The sequence below is a fragment of the Corvus brachyrhynchos genome, unplaced genomic scaffold (genome assembly GCF_000691975.1).
Source record: "Corvus brachyrhynchos isolate BGI_N302 unplaced genomic scaffold, ASM69197v1 scaffold33, whole genome shotgun sequence".
Taxonomy (NCBI): domain Eukaryota; kingdom Metazoa; phylum Chordata; class Aves; order Passeriformes; family Corvidae; genus Corvus; species Corvus brachyrhynchos.
Window position 1 is genome coordinate 1039488 of NW_008237254.1, and position 26547 is coordinate 1066034.

The 26547-nt window shown below is 35.6% G+C and overlaps 2 protein-coding genes across 5 annotated transcripts in view; both read right to left on the reverse strand.

The window, feature by feature from the left end:
- The window catches only part of LOC103613069, a 40793-nt gene extending 26539 nt beyond the window's left edge, over window positions 1–14254 (reverse strand). For 2 of the 4 annotated variants that reach the window (XM_017730519.1, XM_017730516.1), the window contains exons 1-3: window positions 13163–13448; window positions 5743–5834; window positions 2223–4736 (exon numbers count right to left, since the gene is read on the reverse strand). In XM_017730519.1, the coding sequence (XP_017586008.1) occupies window positions 2223–4736; window positions 5743–5800 (2572 nt within the window). In that variant the 5' untranslated portion in view covers window positions 5801–5834; window positions 13163–13448. The other 2 variants (XM_017730517.1, XM_017730518.1) reach the window with 2 other exon arrangements.
- Window positions 14255–15655: 1401 nt separating this feature from the next.
- Window positions 15656–26541, reverse strand: NUDT12 (nudix hydrolase 12). Its single transcript, XM_008630795.2, has 7 exons — window positions 26399–26541; window positions 25977–26190; window positions 22619–23211; window positions 21523–21690; window positions 20487–20600; window positions 18279–18478; window positions 15656–17035 (listed from the first exon to the last, which is right to left on the reverse strand). Exons 2-7 carry the CDS (start codon window positions 26180–26182, stop codon window positions 16925–16927), a joined length of 1392 nt encoding a protein of 463 aa, XP_008629017.1. The 5' UTR covers window positions 26183–26190; window positions 26399–26541; the 3' UTR covers window positions 15656–16924.
- Between the last annotated feature and the right edge of the window lie 6 nt (window positions 26542–26547).

Genomic DNA, 26547 nt, shown 5'->3' on the forward strand with positions numbered 1-26547 from the left:
TTTATGCAGAGGGAAGTACAAGTGCCTTTAGTTAAATACCTACATAGCCATTTGTACATCACTATTTTAATGCAGAAACTTGTAAATTGCTCATGGATCTTATTTAACGTGCTCATACATTTTCGAAGTGGTCAGTATAGGTAGATATAAAAAACTCCTATTTGAATACTAATAATCTTGCAAGACATGCATGAAGATTTTTCTGGTTTAGATTTCTTTCTAGTTAAAACAGAATAAACTTGTTGTATTATTATTTCATGTAAAACAACAATTGGAAAACAGATTTTGCCCTGGAGGACTGTGTAGGTGCACTTATGGCTGTACAGTCTCTTTCTGGCTTCAGCCAGATCTTCATCACTGACATATGTAACTGAGCCAGGCCATTCCAGGACACTATTCCAGACCATTGCTGAGAGTTACGAAACCTATCTCTTGCAGTGCCCTTGTACTGCTGTTTGCATGGGTCTTTTCCTCTTTGATAATCATGAAGTCCCCAGAACACCAAGAGACTTCTAGATTGCCTTTCCCCCATCCTGTTTATCACAGTGGCATCTCTTCTTCTCCTCTGTTCTAGATGTTCTCACTCTTTGCTGAAAAATGCCACATTTGCTTTCCAGTGTCACTGGATTACTAAGCTCAGAAAGTCCCACATTGCCTAATGTCTTGGCAAAGTAGGTTGGTATTCTTGAACTAAAAGTGGATTTTAATTCATGTTAATGAGTTGTAAAACTTCAAACTCTTTTACTGCTTCCTAGACGTACACATTTATTCATTTAAGGTAGGACCTCCACAGCATTGCGGAGTAAAGCAAAGTCAAAATATGACCCTGGACCAAAAGAGGGCCAAAGTGAGATGATAGGTATGAGAAAAAACACAAGTAGATAATTCTTAGCAAAGGGCAAAAGGGAAGAGAGAATAAAAGAAGAGAAAATAAAATAAAAATGAAAGAAATAGCTACACCTCACTTCTGTGCTGGGTCCTTAACCACTTAGGTCTAATGTCTGAGAAGTCAAGGATTTTGGCATGCAGTTTTCCTTTAGTATCTTAATTCTATACCTTGTTCCATCGAGATTTCCATTTCATAAATTCTCTATTTATTTTATATATTGATACTGAGATAATGGTATTGCGATATTGATCTATATAGCAATATGTATCTATGTAGTATATCTATATAGTGATGTAGACTTTAGGTATTTTTTAAATTTCCGTTATCAATGCCAAACAAGACAGCCATGGAGGTCATACCAGTCTTTTTTGCAGGTATGGTGAATTAAAAGATTTTTAAAAAACTTTCAGATGCTTTTAACTAGGATTATATAAGACATTTTCCATAGGAAAATGTATATTTTTCAACAGTATAAACCTCTTAACCTCCAAATCTGCTGGAAACATTGTCTTCTGGAGAGATAAATCTGAGATATATTTGCATATAGCCTGATTAATGTTAAAAAAAATAAACTTAGTGTTTGGAGTGATACTTCAACACCACACACACACACACATATTGCGTGTAGATACTCATATGTAAAAGGCTCACATTGTAGCGTGCAATGTCCCAGGATGGCTTAACATTTTTATAGTTCAAAACACGCATTTTAAATGACCAGTTATGGATATAGGTAGATGGATTATATAAAGGAAGACAAGAAATTTTGTAAAATATTAGCTAGTAAAAGTAAGCCTTTTTCATATGCAGTTCTCTCAAATATGTAAAAGAGAGGAGAAAAGCAGGTTAAAGGATCCCTTATGGTCATTCCATGAAAATGTTCAGCCACAATTAAGACTGAGATGTACTTAGACTACAATATTCATATAAGTCACATGGATTTGAAAGCCAGATTTCTGTGGTTTTAAACATTGACTTGTGCTCTGAGTTCATATCACATGGCAACTGCTTTTACTATTATTTCCTGCAATGGTATTTGCTTCTCTCACTAGATGTACAGGATGGGTGGGTGATTTAGTGTAGAAAACTGCTTCTTGATCAAAGCTGCATTTTTTTTTTTTTTAATTTAGGTTTCTTGTCTTTTTAAGATGGTTACTAGAATCCTCAGTAGAATAACTGCATTTTTTAACCCCATGGCCAAACATACCATACCATAACAATATCATTGTAAACCTTTAATACACATTTATTTTCTAAGAAAACAGATGTCACAAAAGCGCCTACACAAAAGGTGTGTAAGTGATACTAACTTGAAAAGTCTTGTAGCACCTACCTTTCTGATTAATCTGTTTTACTGATGATGAGGAGACATCTGCATTCTCATAATAATCTTCTTTTATTTTAAAATTTGACTCAATTTCTTCAAAGTTGGACTTGACTAACAGAGGTAGTTGATTTGCTCCAGGCTCTCTCCTTAAACTGTCATCAGTTGACTGTTTACTGCAAAAGTTCTCCAGTCTTTGCTTGATGTTTGAATGTTCTGTGAAATTCTTTTCTGTGCAAACTGAAGGGGTAGATAATTTGGAAGCCTGGGCTGAATTATTATGGCAATCAGATTTAACAAGGACATCCCCAGGTAAGTCCTGTACCTCAGAAAGGCTTTCCAATTCTTTATTCATGTGATGCTCCTTGGGATCTAACAGCAAGGATGACAGCAAGGATTTTTCTTGTATACTGCTGGTAAGGTTAGGTTCTTTCCTTAATGCAGAGCCAAAACATTCAGGCATCAATGTAGGGTCACCTTGGACAAGTCTTTCTTCTACTTCTCCAGTTATCACTGGAGAGTCAGTCAGTACTGACCCTCTTCTTTTATGTGTTACCTCAGACTCTGCATAAGGTGGGTGAACATTTAACTGTAAAACGGAACATTGTTTTGGGATGCTTTCTGTAGATGCATAATTAGTACTTTCTTTGTCATTAATGAATTCACCTGAAGGGCTTGTAGAAAGTGGAGACACTTGTACCAGGTGAGCTTTTTTCTGCCATTCAACATGCTTTTCTATAGGGTTGTACTCTGATTTCTCTTTATCTAAAGCTTCAGTAGACTCAGAGTCTTCTTCCCACATGGCTAGGTTTCCAAGAGGCTCTTTGTGGCTGTTGTCTGTTTTGTCATGTACAGCACCACTGGAATGAAGATTCTCCATTAATGTTTCTTCTGTTTCTTCACCTTGCCCCACAAAGTCTGCACAGTCATTCAGTAAACAAGTGCCATCTAGACAGACATCTTCAGATGGATAAATGGTAATATTATGATCAAATGATGTGAAAGCGTACTGATATGAAGACTTAAGACTTCTCAAATTTCTCAGTGAGGAGGTCAAGTCGGGATACTTGCAAAGCTCTGTCAGAGAGGAGGTCAAGTCAGGACACTTACAAAGTTCCTTATATTCGGTAGGAATATGCGAGTTCCTGTTACGGACATCTCCTGCTTTGGTCTCCTTAAGCAATACTTTTAAGGATGGCAGTGAATAAAAGCCAGAATCCCTTCTAGGGTGAACTGGTGATAGTACATCCAGGGTAGTATCTGGGAAAGATTTTCTTCTTGCTGTTTTTGGCCCTGTGTCTCTGTGTATGTCACAGTTATTTCTTTCTGCACCTATTACACTGCTTTTACTAACACATTCCTTCCCATTGTTTGGGTTATGCAAGGTATTAATAGCTACAAGACAATTAGTATTATTTATTTTTGAGAAAAATACTTTATCCTTTGAAAAATCTTCCTTTTCATTGGTGTGGTCTTCATAGTCCTCTGTGTTAAGTTTACAGAAATAATTCTCTTCCCCCCAAATACTCAAGGCTGTAGTGAGACTGTCAGATTCCTTTTTGCTATTAACAGGGTACGAAGGTATGCCTTCTGCAATTGTATCCAGGTGCATTTCGTCACAGTCAGCAAATTCTTTAGGTGGAGGGAGAAGTGTATATCCATCTGGGAATGTATAATCTGCTTTTTCATGAAAGCTAAATGATGACTCGCAATCTGTGTTACACAGTGCCTCTGTTACAGAATAATCTGTTTCACTCCAATATGTATCTTCATGTTCCCTGTTACATGGTTTGCTCTGTGCCGGCTCAACAGCTTTGATGTTAACCTTTAGAGTCTTCTTTCTGCTGATACATTCCACTTGAATGTCTTTTGCTTCAATTTCCAGGGAGGCACTTTCATTGATGGCAGTTTGAACTTTTCGTTTAGAGGATCCTTTATATTTCCCTTTGTGTTCTGCTGAGTGGTCAGTTGAAGGACACTGGTACTTTGAACATTTTGAACACTGACTTTTCTGGCACTGTCCTTCATGACAGTGTTTTTTGTTCTTTGAACCTTTCCTTTTTTCATCCACAACTTTTGTTTCAGAATCAAAGAAAGAAATATTCCTAACTTCTACTCTCATATTAAAAGAGCCGTATTTTACTTCTGCAGAAATTTTTCCAGTGGTCAAGCTAATGGACTCTGAAAAGTCTGGCTTGCCACACAGTGTAATTTTTCCTTTGAATGAGCCCTCTAACTCACCAAAAGTTACTGTAGCTAGGATTTCATCTTGCTGAGGTGACAACATTTTAGGAGGGCAGTTCTTTTCCTTCTTCCCTTCTTTTTCACTGTCTGATACATTTTCAAGGTCTCTATCTTCAGAAGCATCTGAGCTACTCTGATTCTTGTTTTCATGATCTTTTCCATCTTCTTCAGCACCCTTTACATCCAGTGGCTCTGTGAAGTGAGACAGGGCCTCATGTGCTTTATTTTCAAGGCTTCCTACACTTTGCTGACATTTACAAGTGGGTGACAACTGTTCATCTAATTTAAGGTAAAAAAAAAGAAAAAAACATATTCCCATGATTTGTTAAGCAGTATCATAAATGTTTGATTAGCTTTGAGACACTTTTCATAGAAAATGCCTATATCCTCTTTAAGATCTAGTGTATTTTTCACATTATTTTTAAATTTTCAATATTAACTTGTTTTGTCATAATTACCTGATAAGTGAAATCAGATAAACAGGGTGGGCCACATTAATTCACTCTGATTTGAGAAAATCAATGTATTTGCACTTTTTTAAAATAAAGTTTTGCTTTTGTTAGGGGATAAGGAATTCCATTTCTTATAATAAGAGTTACATTTTAAATTTTATTACCCTTCCTAGTATTTACTTTGTTCCTGTGAGCACACTGGGTCAATCAACATGCCGCTGCCTGCCTGGCTGCAGTTTGGGGTAAATTCTATGGAAGTTTGCTTTTATAATCCTTTTACAGATGAGCAAACAAAGGGATTGATTATCACAATCATACAGCAGGTCCGTGGCACGTTGCCAGGAGATGTGAGTCACGGCTACCCATTCTAAGTAGAATAAAATGATGTTTCTTGGCTGTACTAGGCAAGATTTCATGGCATTCACACAATGACATAAAATTATGTCTTGCTTGGGCTTTTTTTAGAACAGGTCATGTGCATTAGAGGGTAACAGTTTAATAGCGACATCTACCTAAACAGGACTAGAACAAGCTATTAAACTAAGACAACACTGAGATTTACACCAAGAATGATGACATTTTGAGGCAATTGAACAACAATACCTTTGGAAAGCCTTTGCCAGAAATAGCCAGGATAGCAGCTTAACTAAAATAAAAAAAACCTACCCTCACTAAGACCTTATCTGTATGTGCCCACACTTAAGTGTAAATATTTCCAATCTGACAAACAGCTTTGGACACAAAGGTGAATTTCTATCTTGATGAGTAAACTAAGAATAGCCACATATGTTTCTGTTGATATTACTTTGTATTAAATATTTCTGTAAACTTACATTCTCTGGAATCAGAGCTCTTTCTGCTCTTGCAGCTTTTTCTTCTCTTTCTACTCATTTCTAAGAATCAATGGCATCTGTGTTCTACTTTTCTGTGTGAGAGGGAAAACATTGGATAATGAGAAAGCTTTTCTGGAATAATTTTGCCCTCTGAGATTTTCTAACTTGTTATAATAAAAAATAGAGAAGTTCTAGAGCACGTACTAATGCATTTATTTCTTCTTCTGGTTATTTAGGAACAACTTTTGAAGATTTTCAAGTAATAGCTTAAAATCGAGGTCGCATGGTCTCAGTTATAGGGCCTGAACCGATACTTATTTAAAGTCTGTGGAGCAGTGGGTGACCTTTTACAGTCTATGATTTTATCTGATTCTGAGTTTTAGAGATTAATACTTTGATTTAAGCATTAATTTTAAATTCAATCTTATTTATACATGTAATGAAATACTTTGTAATAATTGTTTTCCTCTCATGAGAAGGGATTCTTTGAAGTGAGAAATACGTGAACACCTAATACATCATAAGCGTGGTCTTGAAAATCAGTAAGAGTTATGTTGGGAAAAATCAAATGACTACAAGTGTTATTAGTCATAATCATCTTTTATATGTTTGTTTATCAGAACATGCAATACATCATTGGGAAGGAGTGCAAGTGAATTTTTAAGGCTACAAACTTACGTGGTATAATGAGGATATATGAATCTTGTTATTAGGATAAAGCATTTTAAATAATTACATTGATGCTTGAAGACACGTCACATGTCACTGTATGCAGTGATACATAGCTAGCTAAACAACTGGGAAGAAATTTTTTCAAGACGCAGTCATTGCTACTTCTGAAAAATTTTAAGTTTGTGTGAGGCCCAAATGACTGAATATGCCAGTGTACATTCGTTAGCTGGTTGCAAAATACAGGCATTCTCCTCTTCTCTTTGGAAGACACTGCAGGTAGGCTGTGAAAGTCTTGTATTTATTTCACAGCAGGCACTTTGGAATGTTTACATACTCAGTTTTCAGTAGGAAGCTATACCTCTCCTTTTTCCAGGAGTCTTTAGTCAAAGCTTGACGGACAGCCAAACTTGCCAACTGAGCTCTGTTCTCAGTAGGAAGAATGAGCTTAAAATCAAATACAAGGCTTTAAAGGACACAGAGGCAAGAACTATTTGTAGTGTACAGTATGAGCAAGTGCCCATCAGTTCCAGATAAAAATCAGTATTATCTTAAAGAGTTACATATGCAAGTAGGCTGTGAGTGGCAGCCTCATATTTAAGATGGCATATGTAAGATCTGCAGATTGATGCATATATTTATGACTTTAAGAACAACACAGATCCTTAATGTGATGGTTATGGTTGAGGTTTCAGTTGTATTTCATTAAGGTGCAACTGAGAAAATGTTTTTACTTCTAGGAATTCCCTCATTCAGCTTAAGGAAGATGCCACACACTCAATTCCTTCCCCTTCGCTTTATCCTTTCCCTTCACCTTCTTGACCTTCATGGTTGTATTTCCAAAATACTTGCATTTGTTATACTACTTTTAATTGTTCCCTAGGAATTCAATTTTCATGTTTTTTTCCCCCTTTTCTATAGTCAGTAATGCAATGGTTAATCTCAATACAGGAAATGTGATTTCTAATTGTCACTGCTAAAATGCTGGTAAAAACTATCTGCAGATCAAAACCAGCTGTTTTACTTTAGTTTCTCTTTACATTTGATGGTTACTTTAACAGTTGTATGTACCACAGATTACTCTTTAAACAAATTCTGAATTTTACTGAATGCTGAATGCAACATTAAGCCAGAGACACAATTAATACATGAAGTGTTTAAGGTCTTACTTTTAGTGAAGAATTAATAGGCATGTCTGTAATCAGTTAGCAGTGGATTTGAATTATGATGGCTTTGAGGATAAGGTTCACATGGTTGAAGGTAAGATTGAAAAATAAAAAAAACCTAAAATACCAGAAAGAATCACTGCAAGAAGCTTGAATATGAAGGAGATAGAAAGCACTGTGGATCAGTTATAAAGAAAACCATACTGATTTCAATTTCTCCTCATAGTTGAAGTGTCTGTTTTGCCAGGTTTTGTAATGGTAGAATGTATTTCAACTTCACAGAAGGAATTCTGTATCCGAGATGATCAGTAGTTCTACTACTACTCAAATTTATGTGTATTTGGTGTCGTGGGATACTCAGAAAGTACTGAAGGTAGATAGCGTTGGTTGTCTGCATGACAGGGTTTTGGGAAATGATCTAATACCTCCTAAAATTTAAAAGTCTGAGCAGGCAGGTGAAATCATCAGTAGAAATAGCCACAGGTCACAGCTGTTTACAGAGGTAGGATTACAGATTTTGCTTTAATTTCGAAGATGATATTTATGATATAAGTTAACAGGATGATTAGTCTGTATTTTTTTAGTAATTTCTGTAATTGGTAGTAAGTAGATCAAAATTAAAATAATTATTTGCACTGTTCACTTATGATTAATTTCAACAGCTCTAATGATTTTATGATTAAGTCTATCAGCTCTTGGATATTAATTATAGTATTTACATACTATTTTTACTGTACCTGCAGTGTGTTAAATTGTTGATACCTTAAATTTCAAAAACTTTGTAAAGAATTTTTTTATGCGAATAGTTTTGCTGCCCATACTACATTTCCATATGTTAATTTATCCTTTCTTCTCTAAGGTCTACCACATCAGAAGAGGAGTCAGTTCTTCGCTTTTCATTTATTTTACCCATGCATTGTCTTTGTCTATTCTTCTTTCATTGGTCCTGGGGCTGAGATGTGCTCACAGAACTAGGAATCTTATCACCTTCAATCGTACTCACAAGACCTATTGACTTGAGCAAGGATTAGTTGAATGCATCAGGACTGCAGGATAAGACCTTGCCTTAAGGACTATTTTTTCCACTGCTGGAGACTAGCTGAACACTAGCCAAATTAGCTTAGCTGGGAATAGAGGCATTCAGCACTTGCCTGGATGGAAGCCAGTGTCCATTGACATAGTTTTTTACATGACAGGTTATTCTTACTACAAAGATTAGTGCTTGGGTTAGCTCAGAATAAAAACATCCTAATTTTGAGTAAAAGATCACTCTAGAAATGTTTGTATTTATATTTATATCACACTATAAATACAGATAAAGCTCTGTCTAGAATGTGTTTGTTTTCATTGTTGATAACATCTGTAATGCTGTTTCCTTCAGGTTAATGCAGATGATGACAAGCTCTGTGATAATAAAAGCAAAAAAAAAAAATCTGTAATAATGCCTTTGAGTTCATCTTGTTATGCAGGAAAAGTTGCCTCAGAACACTAACTGGAAGTATATTTGAAAACACAGGAGTTGTTTTACTTTTTGTTTATATATTTATATTGTGGACATCTTACGTGAAAATATGTGTGTTCTTTAGTTTTCTAAACAAACGTTCAGTGAACTTATAAAGATGAGACTCAGAAAAGATGAAGGAAAAAAAGAAAGGAAAATGTAGAGAATATATTTGCTAATGCTGAATTGGAATGGTGTGATGACACAATATATTTGTAAAATATTTAAAGTTCTTTCAGGATAATATAAATTATCATTTTAGAATGTAAGTCTCTTTCTTATAATTCAGTATCCTATGTTGTAGAAGGTTTTGCTATGAATATTTTCAGTGGCACCTCACTGAGTATTTCTCTACTGAATTCTACCGTGCTCACAGACTTTAGAATGATGTCACAGCATACCAAAACAAGCCTTTCTGAAACAAGAATATTTTACTTCTCTTTCCTTCTGTGTTTCAACAACATTAAACCCTTCTCATCTGTGTCCTCCCTTTGGATACAGAATCCTACTTTTTGTCCCTGTTGCCCTAGATGACCTAAATGACACTGAATTTCATTCTCATTTATTTCCATTATGTCTCTTTGTATTTCACAATATTCTTCTATTCCATACTAATCATTGCTTTGACTTTGCTTCTCAAGTTACCAGCTATGTGTGGCCCAGTCTCTCACTGCTTAGCTCCACTCCTCTAATTACGAAAGTCTGAATTTTCTTGTGAATTATACAATCATAAAATGGCTTAGGCTGGAAGGGAGCTTAAAGATCATCTCATTGCAACACCTCTGCCATGGACAGGGACACCTTCCACTAGACCAGGTTGCTCAAAGCTCCATCCCCCTTGGCCTTGAACAACTCCACAGATGGGGCATCCCTAACTTCTCTGGGTGACCTGTTTCAGTGCCTCACAGTGAAGTAACTGACAGTTAAAATCATAGAAATTCTAAATAGAATTTTCCAAAGCCATTTGAGATTCTCAAATATCTCTAGGCAAATGCTAAAGTTTACTACTTGATTTCTTCTTTTTATTCTCCATACTGATTGTGGTTTGTATACTCCTTACTTTAGCTTTCATACACTGGGGTAATGCCCCACAGATAATTTACAATGTCATTAGAATAAGTTGTGTAGGAGAATCTTGAGTTCCACACAGAGTTCGCAAAAAGGGCTCATTGATTTACCTTTTACTTATCTCATTGAAGTACATCTTATTGATGTACCTTCTAGTTTTGCCTTTTTCTCTTTATGAAGCTTCAACTAGTATTTTATTTGAATAATTTCTAACACACATTTCTGAAGTACTGTAGAACATATTTTATGTCAAAGAACGTTTTATAATGTCAAACACATACAAACTGTGTCATCAAAAATGCCTGTCTTAGCAGTGTTTCTCACTCTCTCCCTCAGCTGGAATGGATCTTATCTTCACTTGCTTATAGTTTCATCTACATATTTTCCTGAAAAGACTGGTCTTTAAAAAGGTGTCTGCAAAATGTCCAGGAAAAAGGAAGCGGGCAGCCATCTACAGGGACCGTAACAGTACCATATAGCACTTTGCAAAATTAATAAAAATGTGAACTGTATGTCTGCAAAGAATCAGGTTCCAATCAAATGGAACTCAGTAGATATATGGCAGTGTCCACTTGGCTCTGAGAACAGAGCATCCAGTTTTATGAAACACATAAAAACAGTGAAATCAATCTGCACCAGGTGTTGTACTGGGACCCATTGATCAACCATTTTGTTTCATGAAATGTGCTGTGGTACTTCTAATAGAACACACCAAATCAGGATCCTCTTTTTTCAGATCATGAAAAGATTGCAAACACCAGTCAGTATTTCTTCAGTTCTGATTCAGAAGGAAGGTTACTGTCTAAACAACTAAGAATATCACTTATGCCATAAATCGGCATATTTAGGAAACCCAAACTCCACGTAATTAGATTCTGCATTATTTTTGACTTTTCTACAAGCAGAAACGGACAGAACACAAAGTGTTGAATAGATTTTGACACATCTTTTGAAAAGAAATAATAGGTATACTATTCTCTCCATTACGTTAAAGCTGTCTCCCTGCAGGCAGGGTACTCTTCACTTTAGATTTAGAAAATGCTACTACAGTAGCAGTCAGTCAAATGTTTTCAAGATTATTTTAACTCAGTACTGAGAATGCAAGTGCCAGCACAGTTGTAGTGAAATACAGATCAGCGATCATGGGCTGTATATACACAGGCATTTCTGCCTTTTTAGGGAGAAGTGAAGTCACAGGTTTCAGCTCTTAAATTCTGCAAAATTTTATGTAAAACTCATTTCCTGTAAAGCTGCTGCCTACTTATTAAGTAATCTTGCTTTTTGACTAATTATTTTGAGCTTTTTTAACAAAAGACAAATTAATGTATTAATAAAGATATGCATTTATTTCAGATGTTGGAGGTATTTAACTTCTGCGCCAACATTTTTCATTTTTACCTTCATTTAAAATGTACACTGCCTTACGCGGCAACAAACTAGTAGGTAGCCTCTGTGCTGTAAAAGCTCCATAAAACATTCCATCATGATTTTAACACAAATAATGAATATTTCAACTTTATTGCAATGGATGTTCATATATTCATTATCATAGAAGTAAAAACATATTTGTAAATAGAGAACAGAATTTGTTCTCTATTGATGCATTGTGCATTACATCCCTTTTCTACTGCATAAAATAACTTTTCTTCATCAGAAGCTCTGAAAACATATTTTAAAAATCACATAAACCACCATTTCTGTTTACATTGTTGGACCTCTGCTATTCTTATTTTAGAGACCACAGGAAACCTCCTAAATTGGGTATTAGCGGGATTAGCCTGTTCATGTCAGTGAGTTTGTCATTCCGATACTTAGAGTGCTAGCTATGGAATTTGTGCTTTTTCAATACCAAAAATGACATCAAGTAAGGGAAATACCCTCCAGATGTGATGCAGTAATTGGTCATGAAATTAGCAGAAATCTCACTATAACACACAACCATTTTCAATAATGAAACGTAATTTCTATAGTCAAAGATGTTACTGTCAATGTAATACTATAATTCTTTCTCAGTATCTGAATTACTTCAGGTTTTTTTGAGCTTCAGAATTGCTCACCCATCTTAACAGAAACCAGGTAAATTCGAAGTATTTGATTATACATGAAAATCAGCTCACCAAAAAAACCCTGCACAGTAGGCGTACAGTATAACAATTTTCTTTGAAAACGAGGTAGTTTATTTTCAAAATGCCTGGGACTATAAAATACAAATTACAATTATGTATGAAAAATATTCCATTTCAAGGGAAATAAGGCCAAAATCCACCACCCTATCCTAACTTCTAGCGTTTGATTTCTGGTGTCCAAAATGGGGAAACTAAGACACCATATTTTCTGACCATGCAGTTTCCAGGGTCACTTTCTCCAGATGAGCAATTTACACAGAATAAATAAGGAGTAATTTAGATTTAGAATGACAAAAGAATTTGAGATGCTTATTTCATTCACTCTTTTTTAGCTTTGGCAGAGGTCTTGAGAAAATACCTACATTTCTTAGCTGAATGCTGGAATGCTTCTCTCTTTAGAAAGAAATATGGACATACTTTACCAAAGGTAGCTCAGTTTGCAGGATGATGAAATAGTAGGAGAAAAAAAAAATTACTATCCAGGATTATTTAATTGCTGAAAAAGGAATATGTAACATTTAATATTCCTTCTTGACTGCTAATGCTGTAGTCTTATCACAGCACTCCTCATATTCCAATGTGAAATACCGGTTGCAGAAAGACAGTACTTCTAACAAATGCAATTTCATTGAGAGAGGCTTTAATTTCCAAAATTATATACCATGAAATTTTAAGTACTTATACGCTAAAATAAGATAACCAATACAGTCTAAGGAATCAAATATCCATCTTAAAAATCTATCATTTAGGAAAACAGTCATATTTTCTCACTGTGAAAAAAATCTGCAGAATTCCCATATTTAGTAACAGCTATGATAAATTGTAACAATTAGTACCTACAGAATACTACCTAAAAGAGCCTAATTTTAAGAAAAAAAGTTTATACTTACCATTGCTACTAGCCAATATTGATTTTCCTCAGATGCCTGCTCTTACGGACTGTCTGTGAACAGTTTGCTTTTCTAAGCTCATGAAAGATGGGTTGGCCGTCTTGCTAAGGCTTAATAGGGTAACAAGTTCAAATTTTTTTTCTTTAGACTTACCCCCTTCTGTACCGTCAAACCCAGTCAGCAGTGATATGCAGTATATACATATCCTTCAAATCACTGAAGCAATAAAAGACTACCAGTTATTTAACTCTTTACAGCTAAAGCAGATAATAAAAGTAACAACTAAACTTACCCAGTGGCTACAAAATGTCAGCTTTGTCTGAAAAGTCTTAATCAATCAGATTACCTAATTAAAATTAAAGATAAAAGAGGGAGCAATGTTCACAGTCTTGTTCCACTTCTTTTTCTATTTCTGTCTGCTAAGCTCAGAATCTGATTAGTATATTTAATTCCATGAAGCATCATGACTAGTCTACCTTTAATCAGCCTGTTGACATCCACCCGTTTTTCCCTCACATGTTGTAGACTTCAAGGTAATCATTTATTGACTTGACAATGCTCCTACATAAAACCTAATGTTCATATTATACAATCAACACTGGAATGATTCTATTTTTCACACATTTACATATATCCAGCACAAAAAATGAGTTAAAAGTAGTATGTTTATTGGGACAAATGCAAAGTTTGTAAAAATATCATAACCAGTGTTATATTTACGTAAAATGTCATTACATTGCATAAGATTACAGCTTCATCAGAAGTATCAATTTTTGGTTTGTGTTCAAAGACCTAATTATCTTTTCCTACTTCATTAAGCTACTATTTCTATTATTTGAAAGTTATCATGAAAATAGATAAAATATGCAATATTTTCAAATTACATACTGAATAGAAGGTAATTCTCTTTAGCACAGCAGCAAACTGGGATAAAAGGCATCTCCATAATTTTCTGCCTTGTACATCTAATGTCATGAGTACTCTTTTTGGTCTGATACCATTGTAGAAGCAAGAGAGAAAAGAGAGAGATCATTATTACACAGTGCAGAAAAAACCACACTTTTTAGAGTTGTAAGTAACACTATTCTCTTTGCGTACCGCATTAACTTTGTGGCAAGAAGCCTGCTTGCAAAGCTGCTGCTGTCTTTTGGATAAGTTGAACTACTGAGATCTTCTGGAGGTGTTGCCCATGCAATACTCCAGTCAGAACCACTACACTCTGTTTAATTGCTTCTAAATTTAATTTGGCACTTTCCTAAACCAGTCTAGTTGCAAGATAAGCACAGCATTTGGCTCTTGAATTTGACATTTCCTATGTAAACTGCAAACAGTAACTGTCATTCAGAAAATGTATCACTATTCAAATTAAAATTCAAACCCTGACCTACAAACAGGGCAAATTAATCAATGAAAAGCCAGGAAAAATCTTCCCTTAAATAGATTGCATTTATCAAAGTAGTTTTCTTGAACAGGAGAGACTTGTCTTCTTCCCTGCAAATGGTTCATCTATTGGTGAGGGAAAAATGAAATGAAAGCTTCAAAAGCTTTTTCAAAAGCCTGGCTTAGATTTTGAAAATGTATAAGGACTAAAAATTGTTGACACTCTTAAGCTACTAGATGTGAAAGATCATTAAAATATTATTCTCAAAATCAGAGATTATTCAGGTGTTGTTCCCTTTGTCGTATGATTCTTTTTCAGTTTTTCTTCATGCAGGAAAGTGAAAATTTTCAATTTACTTACTAGCATTGTAATTGCAAGATATATACTGTTATACAGGTTCTCAAATAAAAAATTAGGCAGATTATTAACATCAGTATTGGTTATGGATACTGTGTTTGGAGTTTCACTGTTAGAAGTGCATCTCTATAGCAACTCCTCATAATTTTCTACAAAAAAAATTAGTATTCCAATGGGTTTTAGTCATGTACATTTAGTTACCCCAAAGTGATAAACTATCTATTTTTATGCTACCTATATTTGCTCTATGCTTTATCCTCCCTCTTCCATCTGCTCATTCTTGTTCATCTCTCTAAATGTAATCACCCCAGTAATAGTTGAAATGTCCTTTCATTGCTTAGCTTCCACTGTTCACATACTTTCCAATGTTCTCCTCTACTTCATGAGCAACCTGCAACTAGACTTTGTTCTGTCCCACAATTTAAAAAAAAAGATTAATGCCACTGTTACCATGCAGTCCTGCTGGTACGTGTGGCCCACAACAGCTTTCCACAACTCTCCTTCTCTGTAAAAGCAATTTTTAAGGGAAGTGTATTGTTTCCTTCTCCTTTCCAGACAACTCAAGAGATAACCTGATTTTCTTTATTTGTAGGTATGGCTGAAACAAGGGAGAGAATGAAGCAACATGATATGCCAAATACTCCAAGTCTGTCAGGAATGCTTCTTGCTTTCAAGTATATTAGGCATTGCCTTACCAAAAAAACCATGAAAACTGCTGAGCATAGTGTGACATGGATGGGAAAAAAAAAGAACAATCAGGATTTGTAGAACAGTTTTATTGATTCCAGATTGCTGAGAATTTTGGAAAAAATATGACATCATTCACTGTTAAAAACAATTTAAATTACTCCAAATAAACAAATCGCCATATAATAATGAGTTTATCACTCTAACTGCATTTTCCTCAGGTCATTTGCATTTCTTTTGGTATCACTGCAATGACTACAGAATATCAGACTATGAACTATTACATAATGAAATTAATAATAAACCAGTAGACTTTTATTTTCAAAATACCAACATTATCTTAAATAACTTGATAAATTAAAGGACAAATCTGAACTGTAGCATTAAATACACATAAATAAATAACATATTGCTTTCCCAGTCTTACAGCTGCAGTTAATATACTTATTTCAAGTGTAAGATTCTTAATAGCAGTAATAATCTTAGTATCTCTATTTCCATAAAGAACTTTGTGCATATTTTGAGATGATATGTCTTGTTCTTCCTCCTCCATTACTCCGTAATTTCATTTCTAATTATCAGAGAATGAAATGACTCACTGCCTAGTGTCAATAAGTACATTATTATCTTATAAAAACATTAATACTTAGGCTTTTGGGGATGGTTCTCCAAAATCTTTTTCACAAACAAAGTGTTGTGTTATACCTTTAAATTCAGACTGACATACTATTGGGTAAGTGCAGGCCAAATCAGAATGGATGAGTAAATGCTCTTCTTAGAGCATTAATGTAAATTAGGTTATTAATGTAAAAGATATGAAGTACCACATATTCACTATTTACATATGCTATTAACTTTAAAATGAATGTAGATTTTTATCACAGGTGAAATTTAAAGAATGGAGATAGGCAAAAATGAGAAAGAAATAATTAAGGCCAAACAGGAGGACGTAAGTAGAGAATTCAAACAGCAGGCAGGGTCAGACAGCCCTCTTTGTAATGCTGTGACTCCTTACAGTGGGGGAAGACCAAATCAAACATAAAAATTGTAAGAGCAAAAGGCACAGTAATTTCATTCTAGAACAAAATCCCAGCCTGTGCACAACAACATACTAATTCTACTAATTTGTTGCTTGCTTGCTTGGAATAATTACTGGGTTTTGTCCAAATCTAATTCAGGTCTGAAAACACCTAAAAAGATTTGCATAGTTTAGCTCTGGAACCAAAGTAAAGGCTCAGAAAGTCACATGGTTACACATTTGCTAGACAAACAATTCTAATTTATTCCTAATTAAGCATTCAATAGAAGAAGTAACTTAAAGAAATCAATTACTTGAATTAAAGATTAGCATTCATTCCAATCCAGTGTTTTATCAACTGGTGTGCAATAGCTCGACTGGGTGGTACAAAGAAAGAACGCTGGTTTCCTTTAATAAGAACTTCCACGACCTGCAATAAAACCAGATTTTTTTATCTTTAGAAGATACTATATAGAATTTAACATTATATTAATGCAGAAGTTATTTTCCTATAATGATTCATCAGTCTAATATTGCTAATAAAGACCTACTAAGAAATTCTCCAAGGTAGATGCAGAGAAAGTCCCACACAGTGTGAATTATGACATTTTTGAGCTTAATGTGCCCCAAAGCATACCTTGTTGCTAACAGAACTGTGGAGATGGCTAGTATACTATTTAGGGTTTTTGTGAAGCCTGTTTATGGCAAGGACCACCAGATGGTGCTCTATACTGTGACAAAAATAATTCTTTTATTTTTACATGTAGTGCCAAAGGAGATGTGTTTTCTTGGTTTTCTGAAGCAGTTGCAAGTAGCATGGCAATACACTTTCAGTACATTTCCAAGGTATATTATTTCCAGCTCTACACCAACTTGCATGTGACTAGCTGCATTCAGAACTCTTATTATTTAAAATAATGCTCCCAGTGTTAACAGAAACACACTGAGATTGTAGGTGACTAACTTTGCATTCAAGCTGACTTACAGTCAAAACACTTGAAACTGCTAGGCAGAAGTTCAGTGTTATTAAGAGCTTAGCTCCTAAGCCGGCTGTGGGAAAACCTATGAAAACTAAGTTGTGAAAACAATCTTTCCTTCTACTCATGAACTGAAATACTTCTTTCTGTGAAAGTCTTTCCTGCCTCTCTTTTATTTGACTGTATTTTAACTACTGTGTGTAGGATTTCCTATTAACGCACAGTAAGCTGCATTTAATACCAGAGTATTAAAACAGTACATGAAAAAAGATGTTCAAACAAATGAATTCCCAGAGTCCTTACCTTAACTTCCACCCTCACAGCAAATCTGGTAGCATGCTTGTTTGTAGAAACTGTGATGAGTAATGCTATTAAATACTACTTCGGGATGAAAACCACAGCCTTGCTAAGGAAATGGGTTAAAATAACTTGGCTATCTCCCAAAAGGGAAAGGTGAAAAGCAAACTGGCAAAAATGTCATAAAATGAGCTTGCAAGTAACTCAGACATTACCGTGAGTATCTGTTTTTCTCTGGTTGTGTCTAACCTACAACCACAATATAATGCAACTTAGTATGATAAAATGAAGAGTATACATGCTCATTCGACTTGCTGGAAAAGCAAGTGTCTGTTGTATGCCAGAACCAATACAGTCACAGACTAATTAACAGAAGAAGAAAATGAAATTGAACTTTACCTGTTCTCTAGTGAACCAGCGGGCATCCTCTATTTCATTCTTGTCAACTTTAATTTCTGTGGACACTGCAACAGCTAAGCAGCCAATCATTAAGGAGGAGGGCATTGGCCATGGCTGACAAGAGACGTACTGAACATGGCCAACTTTGACTCCAGCCTCCTCCTCTACTTCTCTTCGAACAGCATCTTCTATGGTTTCACCTGATCGAAAAAAAAAAGGGCAAAGAACAAGCAGCTGATGAAAATACTCCAAGCAATGATCACATCCTGTGCTTTGAACCGACTCAAAAGATTTGAAGCTGCCCAAGGCAATTATCCATAAAGATCTAGTTCCCAGATCTGAGCAAAGACCTCAGCACACGACACAAAAGTCTAGTAAGGTAAAACCAGCCACCAAAGCAAAATGGAACTTTGAAAATAAAGTGTAGTAATTTCTCCATAATAATATTTATTTCCTGAACTGATAATTCATCATACACACAAACCATTATTACTATATCTAAAATGTCAAAAATTAGGTAGAAAATACATCATTCCTATAATTATTCTTGAAACATTGATCTGTTCATTTGTAACTGTGTTAATTTCTGGATTTTCAGTATAATTGTAACAGCATGTACTACAACTTGAAAAATCAGTATTTAAAATAGTAAGAAAACAGATATTTAGAATTCTTGCTCCCATTTCTGCAGTGTATTCTTCCCTTTGCCTAACTCATCCTTCATTGTCTTAACAGATGCAGACAATACTGTAAATTGAAACTGCAATAGAAAGCTTTGCTTCCATATCCACAGGAAACTGGGGATGTATGTGTGTGGAATGCTGATGGTCACAGGTCTACAGATGCACACATGTACTGTGCTGTAACCACTGATTAAAGGGTCATTAAAGGACACAGTCCATCCATCAGAAAAAAACATCTTGACTTCTTTCAAATGATACCTGAATAAACTTGTTTGTGCTGTCACTATATGTCAACCTGCACACATTCACTGAATATATTTATACACTATAATTTCACTGGTGATTAAGACGTATTCCCAATATAAGAATGTTTTACAAGTTGTTCTGCAGGTACTTATAATTAATTTCAACTATTATTGCTTGACATAGCTATTGAAATATCTCTACCTTTCCTTCAGAATGACATAATTTCTATGTTGGAGAGGATGAAAGTTTGGTAAGAAAGTTTCACAGGTATGTAGGCTTGGCAGAAAGATCTCTGAATGTAGAAACTGGGGATGAGGTAGAAATGAAAGCAAGTTTTGATAGAGAGTAAAAGATGTTTTGCTGAAACAGTGATCACTGAGTAACTGAGAAGGCAAAGGTTGGAGATGAGTTCGAAGGAGATTTTTAGGAGTAGACAAAGGTATGTGACTACAAACAAAGACATGTTTTTCACCAAGTAAATAAGTCTCAAGAAGAGCATAAGTCAATAGAAAACGTCTTTACCAAAAAGAAAGATACAGCAGGCAAACAAGAAATGTTGATGTAGCAAGAAGAAGAAAAGTCTGAGAATTTTCCACTGTAAGCTTAAATTGTAACTTACTTACTCTTGTGACTAGATAATAATGACTATAATATGGTGATGGTAGTAGCTATGATAGGCTACATGCAAATGTACAGGTATGGTGGAAAAAAAAAAAACAGAAAGCAGCTTCAGGTATGCCTACAGCTGGAGCTGGCAGCTGTAGGGCTGGCTCTGCATACCCACTCCCTGAAATGCTGTAACTTCGCCTATGCAAGAAACAGCTTTCCAGAGAGCCGCCTGAAGTCCAGACATCCTTCGTGAACCTTTCTCCTATATTTCTACTCATCTTCCATATAATCAATCAGGCCCTAAACAAATAAGCATATCCTTAATTTTATGTTAACTTTAAGTTACACTTTAACATCTACTTTTCCTATGCTAAAATCCTTTGCTAAGTATCACCAGCCAAGGTGACAAGATTTAAATTTTTTTTCCTTGTAAGTAGTGATTTAAGACATGATATGGAAACCATGTAAATATTTTAATTAAAAAAATATTTTATGTAATTTTTTGTAATAAATCAGAAGCTGCAAAATACAGAATAAGCATATTTATTACAACAACTCATCTATCAGGAAGCAAAAATTAATTCGACATAACACAAAATATATGTCTCGGTAAAGGTACAATACTGTTATTGAGAAAATACATTTGGTAAAGGAAAATGAAATTACTCACCAGGTTCTACAAATCCAGCAAGGCAAGTAAACATTCCTGGGGGAAACCTCTTCTGCCTTCCTAAAAGGCAGTGGTTCCCATCTGGATGGATGACTTGCATTATCACGACAGGATCTGCAAAGGACATGAAAACAATATATTTTGACATTTGAGGGACAGTAAAAACTTCCAGTCTATTCCATACCAATGCACATAAAGACAAAAATGATATTGAAATCATAATTGTGTGCATGCCTAGAGTAAGCTGTTATTTCTTTTCACTTTGCGGTTACTCTCCATGCAAGGTATCTCTTTATCTTGTTGTGCAACGCACATGCTTAGCAGCAGCAGTTTACTAACCAAGGCTTGGAATGCAGGACAGAAATTACCTGTAACCAAAGCACACAATCTGCTAAGAGTCTCAGCAGCACCAACCTAGCTATGCATCCAGCATAATAGTTTCTGCAGCAAACTAATTTATTATCACCTTCTCTTCACCACAGAGGTCTGAAGAATGTATTTTTGACTAAACACCAAAAAAGTAGACACTTTGGTGACAATGCAAATACTGACTAAATACCGACTACTTTCCACCTTGCTATCAGTTTCTCATATGATGTTGCACCTTGACAAACTTCCTCACTTCTGGTCATTGTATCTTTTTCTAACTTAATATTTTCTCCTATTGGTCTAATCAACCCTGTCAACTTGACATCTTTTCCCCTTTTTATTGTCATCTAGTTTTAAGTATGTATCTAGTTTTAAATATGACCCTTTGTACTGCTGATATCTCATTTATACTGTTGGAATTCCTAACTGATATTACTTGTTGCAATAAGGTTTGCAGCAATTCTGTGTCACAGACTAGTGCAAGAAAGAGAAGCCTGAAAGCCTGAACTACTTAGTGCTAAACAGAGCTGAGACACAGATAGTCTGTGGAGAAAAAAATATGTAAGACCTAGGACAGAAGTAAGCAGCTGAAATAACTAGAAAATAAATTGATTTACATGCATATAATAAGAATACAAAGAGGCCCGTTTTGAGTGAGTATTCTCACCAACTCTTGGATATGATGTGTTGTAAACTCCTTGGAGACTGGGACAATCTTCTTTTAAGCAAGTTTTCTTGTAACCTCCTTCTTCAATCTTGGTTGCACTCCCACATGTTGGGCAGAATCGGTAGTGGTTGTGCCATGCTAGAACAGATCTCGCCTGGGCTATTACTCCTTTAAAACAATACATTGAAAATGCACAAAATCAAATACTAATTAATGTTAAGTTTTTAACAGCATAGAAAAGGCAAATAGTGAAGTTTAACATAAAAAAATCAAAGTAAGAGTGTGGTTTGAATCATAATCATGGCTACAAGAGAAGTTGAGCAATATGAGTTATGCATACCTTTTTCTTTGCAGCACAGCAAATGCAATAGAACATGGTATTAAATAGCTACAGGGTAATTTACACATTCAGAAACAAATTCATCCAGATCAGTATACCCTGTTTCTCACAAAAATCACTTTGTCTAGGCAAAGTGCCGAAATTATATGTTATCAAGTCTTTTCCAGATAATCATTTTAGGGCTACTGCAGGTATTGACATAATAATGCACTGTTCCATTTAAACTTAAGGTGCAAGTCAAGCTTTCCCTTTATCCTTATGTAAAAGCAAAACTGCTACAACAGCAGTCACTACCAACATCTGTTGTCCATACTAACACTAATTCACTTTGTGATCCTGACTTTTCAACACTTCCGTGTCAAATAAGTATTCAACACACTGTTATAAAGGACTTAGGTTCTCATTTATTGTAATGAAAACTCAGTAATCACAGATTTTTTTCCTTTTTTTCATGTTAATAATGTTCATGCATGAATATTTAAATAGTACTATTTAAAACCCATGATGATCAATACATTTTAAAGTCTAATATTGTCATTGCAGAAATTAGTCCTTTGCAAATGCACATGTTCTTACATACAAAATTCTTCACGGAACCACTAAAAGGCTTTTAAAAATCAAAATATTTCTAAAGCCACTGAAAATACACGATTTCTTTGCAGTGGTTTGTCTTTTCTTTGAATTATACCTCAAGGAATATCGAAGTGTATCTTTCTGATTACACATTTTGTACTTGCTGCATTTTATGCATCTTACCAGCTTCTTTTTCAGGTAGCTGCAGTAGTGCTGGCATTGGCGGGTGAAGAAAGTAATAGGCCTCATGCTTCTGTTTAAATTTTTCAGCAGAAGCAGAATCTATGCTAAGAGCAAACCAAGCAACTAACCCATCTTCATCTTCTTGCAGAACTTTTCCATTGCAAGCAGCCATCAGGGTCATGTCAAATTGAAGTTCAACTCCAAGAAAAATCAAGGTACATTCTTCAGTTTGGTTCATACACTGTTCCACATCCTTCCAGTACAGCCTGCAAAGCTTTACTTCTGGTTGCTGCGAGCTCTCTCTTCCCCCACCCAAAGTAACCAAGGGACTTAGGTTTGAGAAGAGGATGTATACTGTAGCTGGATGGCACTGTTTTTTACTTAGCCACTTGGAATCTGTTCTTTTATCACTCCTTCTGTCCAGAAGCGTCACTCCGAAATAATTTTCATATTCTTTCACATCATTTGACAAAAAACTAGGCTTCTGATCACCTTTCACATTAGCCAACAAATTAGCTATGTGTTTGTACCCCCAAAATTTAGCGATGTCCAGAGCTGTCTGCCTTGATTTATTAACGATGGACCTGTCACACCTAAAGAAACAGGAAAGAGCTGAGGTTACCAGAGTAAATAAGTTTAGGAAAGCTCCTGATGCTGTATTATTCTTAATTACAGCATATACATCTGACACTATTAAGGTACAAGAACTTCTAGACACTGTCTAAACTGGGTAATCTTTGGGCCCCGTGGTAATGAAATACAATTGTACTTCTTTTGCTAAGGCTTTAGTTCACATTTTTGTTGATCCTTTCCAGATTATCATTCACCAAAATTCATGCAGTAGCCCAAAAGCAATGAATTAATTAAAATTCCACACACTGTATAATTTAAGAAAAGGCTCAAAAATAGAGCTTTGAAAGTCAGGCTACAGTTCTGTTCCTCATAACCAGTAATCAAAATGGAAAAAAAAAAAAAAAAAGGCAGCCTAACAAATATTACTTTCTACAAGCTACTGGAAGCAGCAACAAAACATTCACAATAAAATATTTTATTGAGGTTAATTGGCTTGTTCAGTCTGGAGAAAAGAAGACTGAGGAGAAACCTCACTGGGGTCTCCAACACCTTCATGAGGGAAAGTAGAGGGGAAGGTACCGATCAATTCACTCTGCTGACCAGTGAGAGGACATGAAGCCAGAGTTCAAGGAGTGTTTAGACCACACTCTCAGGCACATAGGCGGGCACATAGTGGGATTCTTGGGATGTCCTGCACAGTTGCAGGAGTTGATCCTCATGGGTCCCTTCTAACTCAGGATATTCGATGATTTACCATAAAATTAGAATCAAGAATACAGCCTCATGTGTGTAAAGTGAAACAGATGAGGGAACATTGCCTCATGATATGTATTGTAAATACTAAAGACAAAAAGAAACCCAAACCTGAAATAAATTGAGGTTGATTGGGAGCTCAAAATAACACACTTTCATTTTTTGCTAATCTTAAATTGGTAGGTAAAACAGAAATGTCACTGTAAGCTACAAATTATGTAATATGTACTAGACTCATCAGTTTTTAAAACAAGAAGATGCCAGTAAATATTAATATTGCTGATACACAGGTAACTATACCACAAGCAAGACCATTTTGAGATTTTGTATTAAACTCGGTAGTTTTTGAGGGAATTTGAGTATAGTTTAGACAACTACTCAAAACTTAATTACAAGTTTTTGGTGCTGAAGAAACTTCTTTCATGACCAGTCACAGGACTCAAGGGAATGGCATGAAGCTCTCTCAGAGGAGGTTTAGGTTGGCTATCAGGAAAATGTTCTTTACCGAGAGGGTGGTTGGGCACTGGAACAGGCTCCCCAGGGAAGTGCTCAGAGCACCAAGTGTGACAGAGTCCAAGAAGTATTTGAACAACACTCTCAGGCACATGGTGTGACTCTTGGGGCTGTGATGTGCAGGACTATGAGGTGGACTTGATCCTTGTGGGTCCCTTTCAACTTAGGATATTCTATGATTCTATAATTCTGTAATAAAAAAAACAACTGACTAGATTTCCAGGACTATTCTCTGTAATATTATGAAATATTATCTTCATAGACATTCATGTTTATATAACCAGCAACTGTAATTGTCAAAATAATTATTCTAAGCATTAACTAAAATGAGGCCAGTGAGGCCACAGCAACATCTCAAGATACAGTTGCCTAAGAGAGCAAACATGAAGAGGACATTTAAAAGTGATATTCACTTTTTTTTAATGAAAAGCGAAACTTCAAAAACTGTTATCCTATTTACCAGTTGATAAATCAAAGGATTCCTCAATACACAAAATCTGGCACTGACATACTCCTCTACATACTAGAATGTACTGATTTATAGTACAAACCAGTGGTTCATCTAATGCCCCATTCTGAGCCCCAGAAGAAGCCACCAGACTTGGGCAGAACTGAAAAAAATAACAAAAATGGGTGGGATGATTACTGGAAGCTGCAGAATGCTATGCCTGAAGTTACTCATTAACTACCGAATGAACTAAACTTGCTTGTTTCTGTAATTTGGAGTGCAGAAAGGAACAGCCTGAGCTTGATTAAACTCAGTTGAGCCACATTTGATTCTACCTTAGTTTTGAAATATTTTCCATTTGAAGTATTTCTATCTCGACTTTATTCAGGCTTGACATGCATCTTCTTTGGGGTCTCAAGAAGAACAGCATTCTTTGCATTTCTGAGTGTCTTGAAACACTAGAACTAACACAGATGACTTGAAAATAGGAGGTTTTTGACAAGCAATGAACATACTTGGTGCCATGCCAACTGAAGAAAATAATGTTGACATGGTCAAGGAAGAAGTAGGAAGTGTATTGTCCAAAACCTAAGATTCAACTGAAACGTATCAATCAGTAACTTTGGAAGGGGAGAGTCTGTCATGTCCTACTGAAGAGTCAACAAACATTCTACACTAAAAAAAGATTCAAGTGGATTACAAATCAAGTTCAGAGAAAAAAATTTAAGTGGAACAATCAAATACACCAAATTTATATTCAATACAGTGGTTGGAATGGGGTGCAAACTTACTTCTATTCTGTTGGCCTCTGTGAGGAGTGACAGCATATCCTTGAATATCAAAGGAGTAACTTTAGAGACGCTCGTAACTTTTAGACTTTCTTAGCAAATATGAAAAGCAGGATGCAAGAGCAGAACCCAATTATAAACTGACAGAGAATACATTTTCCTGAGTTTTAGCCCTTAAAATTCTACCACTATCTGGTAAATTTACTTCTCTGAAACAAAACTGATAGGGGCAAAAAGGGGGGTGCAAAATAAAACTCTTGAATGGGGTCTACTAACAGCTTACCCTTCTTGAAGAAGAACCTGCACAACCTCGAGGTGTCCATTTCTGGCACCGTACATGAGGGCTGTCCAGCCATTCCATGCGGCCGCATTTACCAGGGACGGGGAGCGCCTGAGCAGCACCTTCAGCCTGGCTGCGTCTCCAGCAGCAGCAAAGTCATGCAGCTGAGAAACCATGTCCTGATGCAGGTTCTTTTCAAAGTCAGTCATTGTGCCAACTAAGTTTTAAAAAAAGAAAATAAAAATGCCTGAGGGCATATCCACCACTACTAAAACGATTTCAGTAAAAGACCGAACTTTAATGCTGTACAGACAATCAATATTATCACCGAAAATACGACACAACAAATTCTTGTGATTGGTGTGATTTGGTTATTCCAAACCGAATCTTTGTCCCACCCATCTCCAAACATAGTGAAACTTTACCTTAACAATCAAATCCAGTTTTAAAGAGGCTTAAGCACCAAAAGATTTCACTATGGAGATGAAGATTCTTCTGAGTGTGAAAAATACGTGGCGGTTTCCAGGACCGAACGCACACACAGAGACACACACACACTGCTGCTGGGACCGCT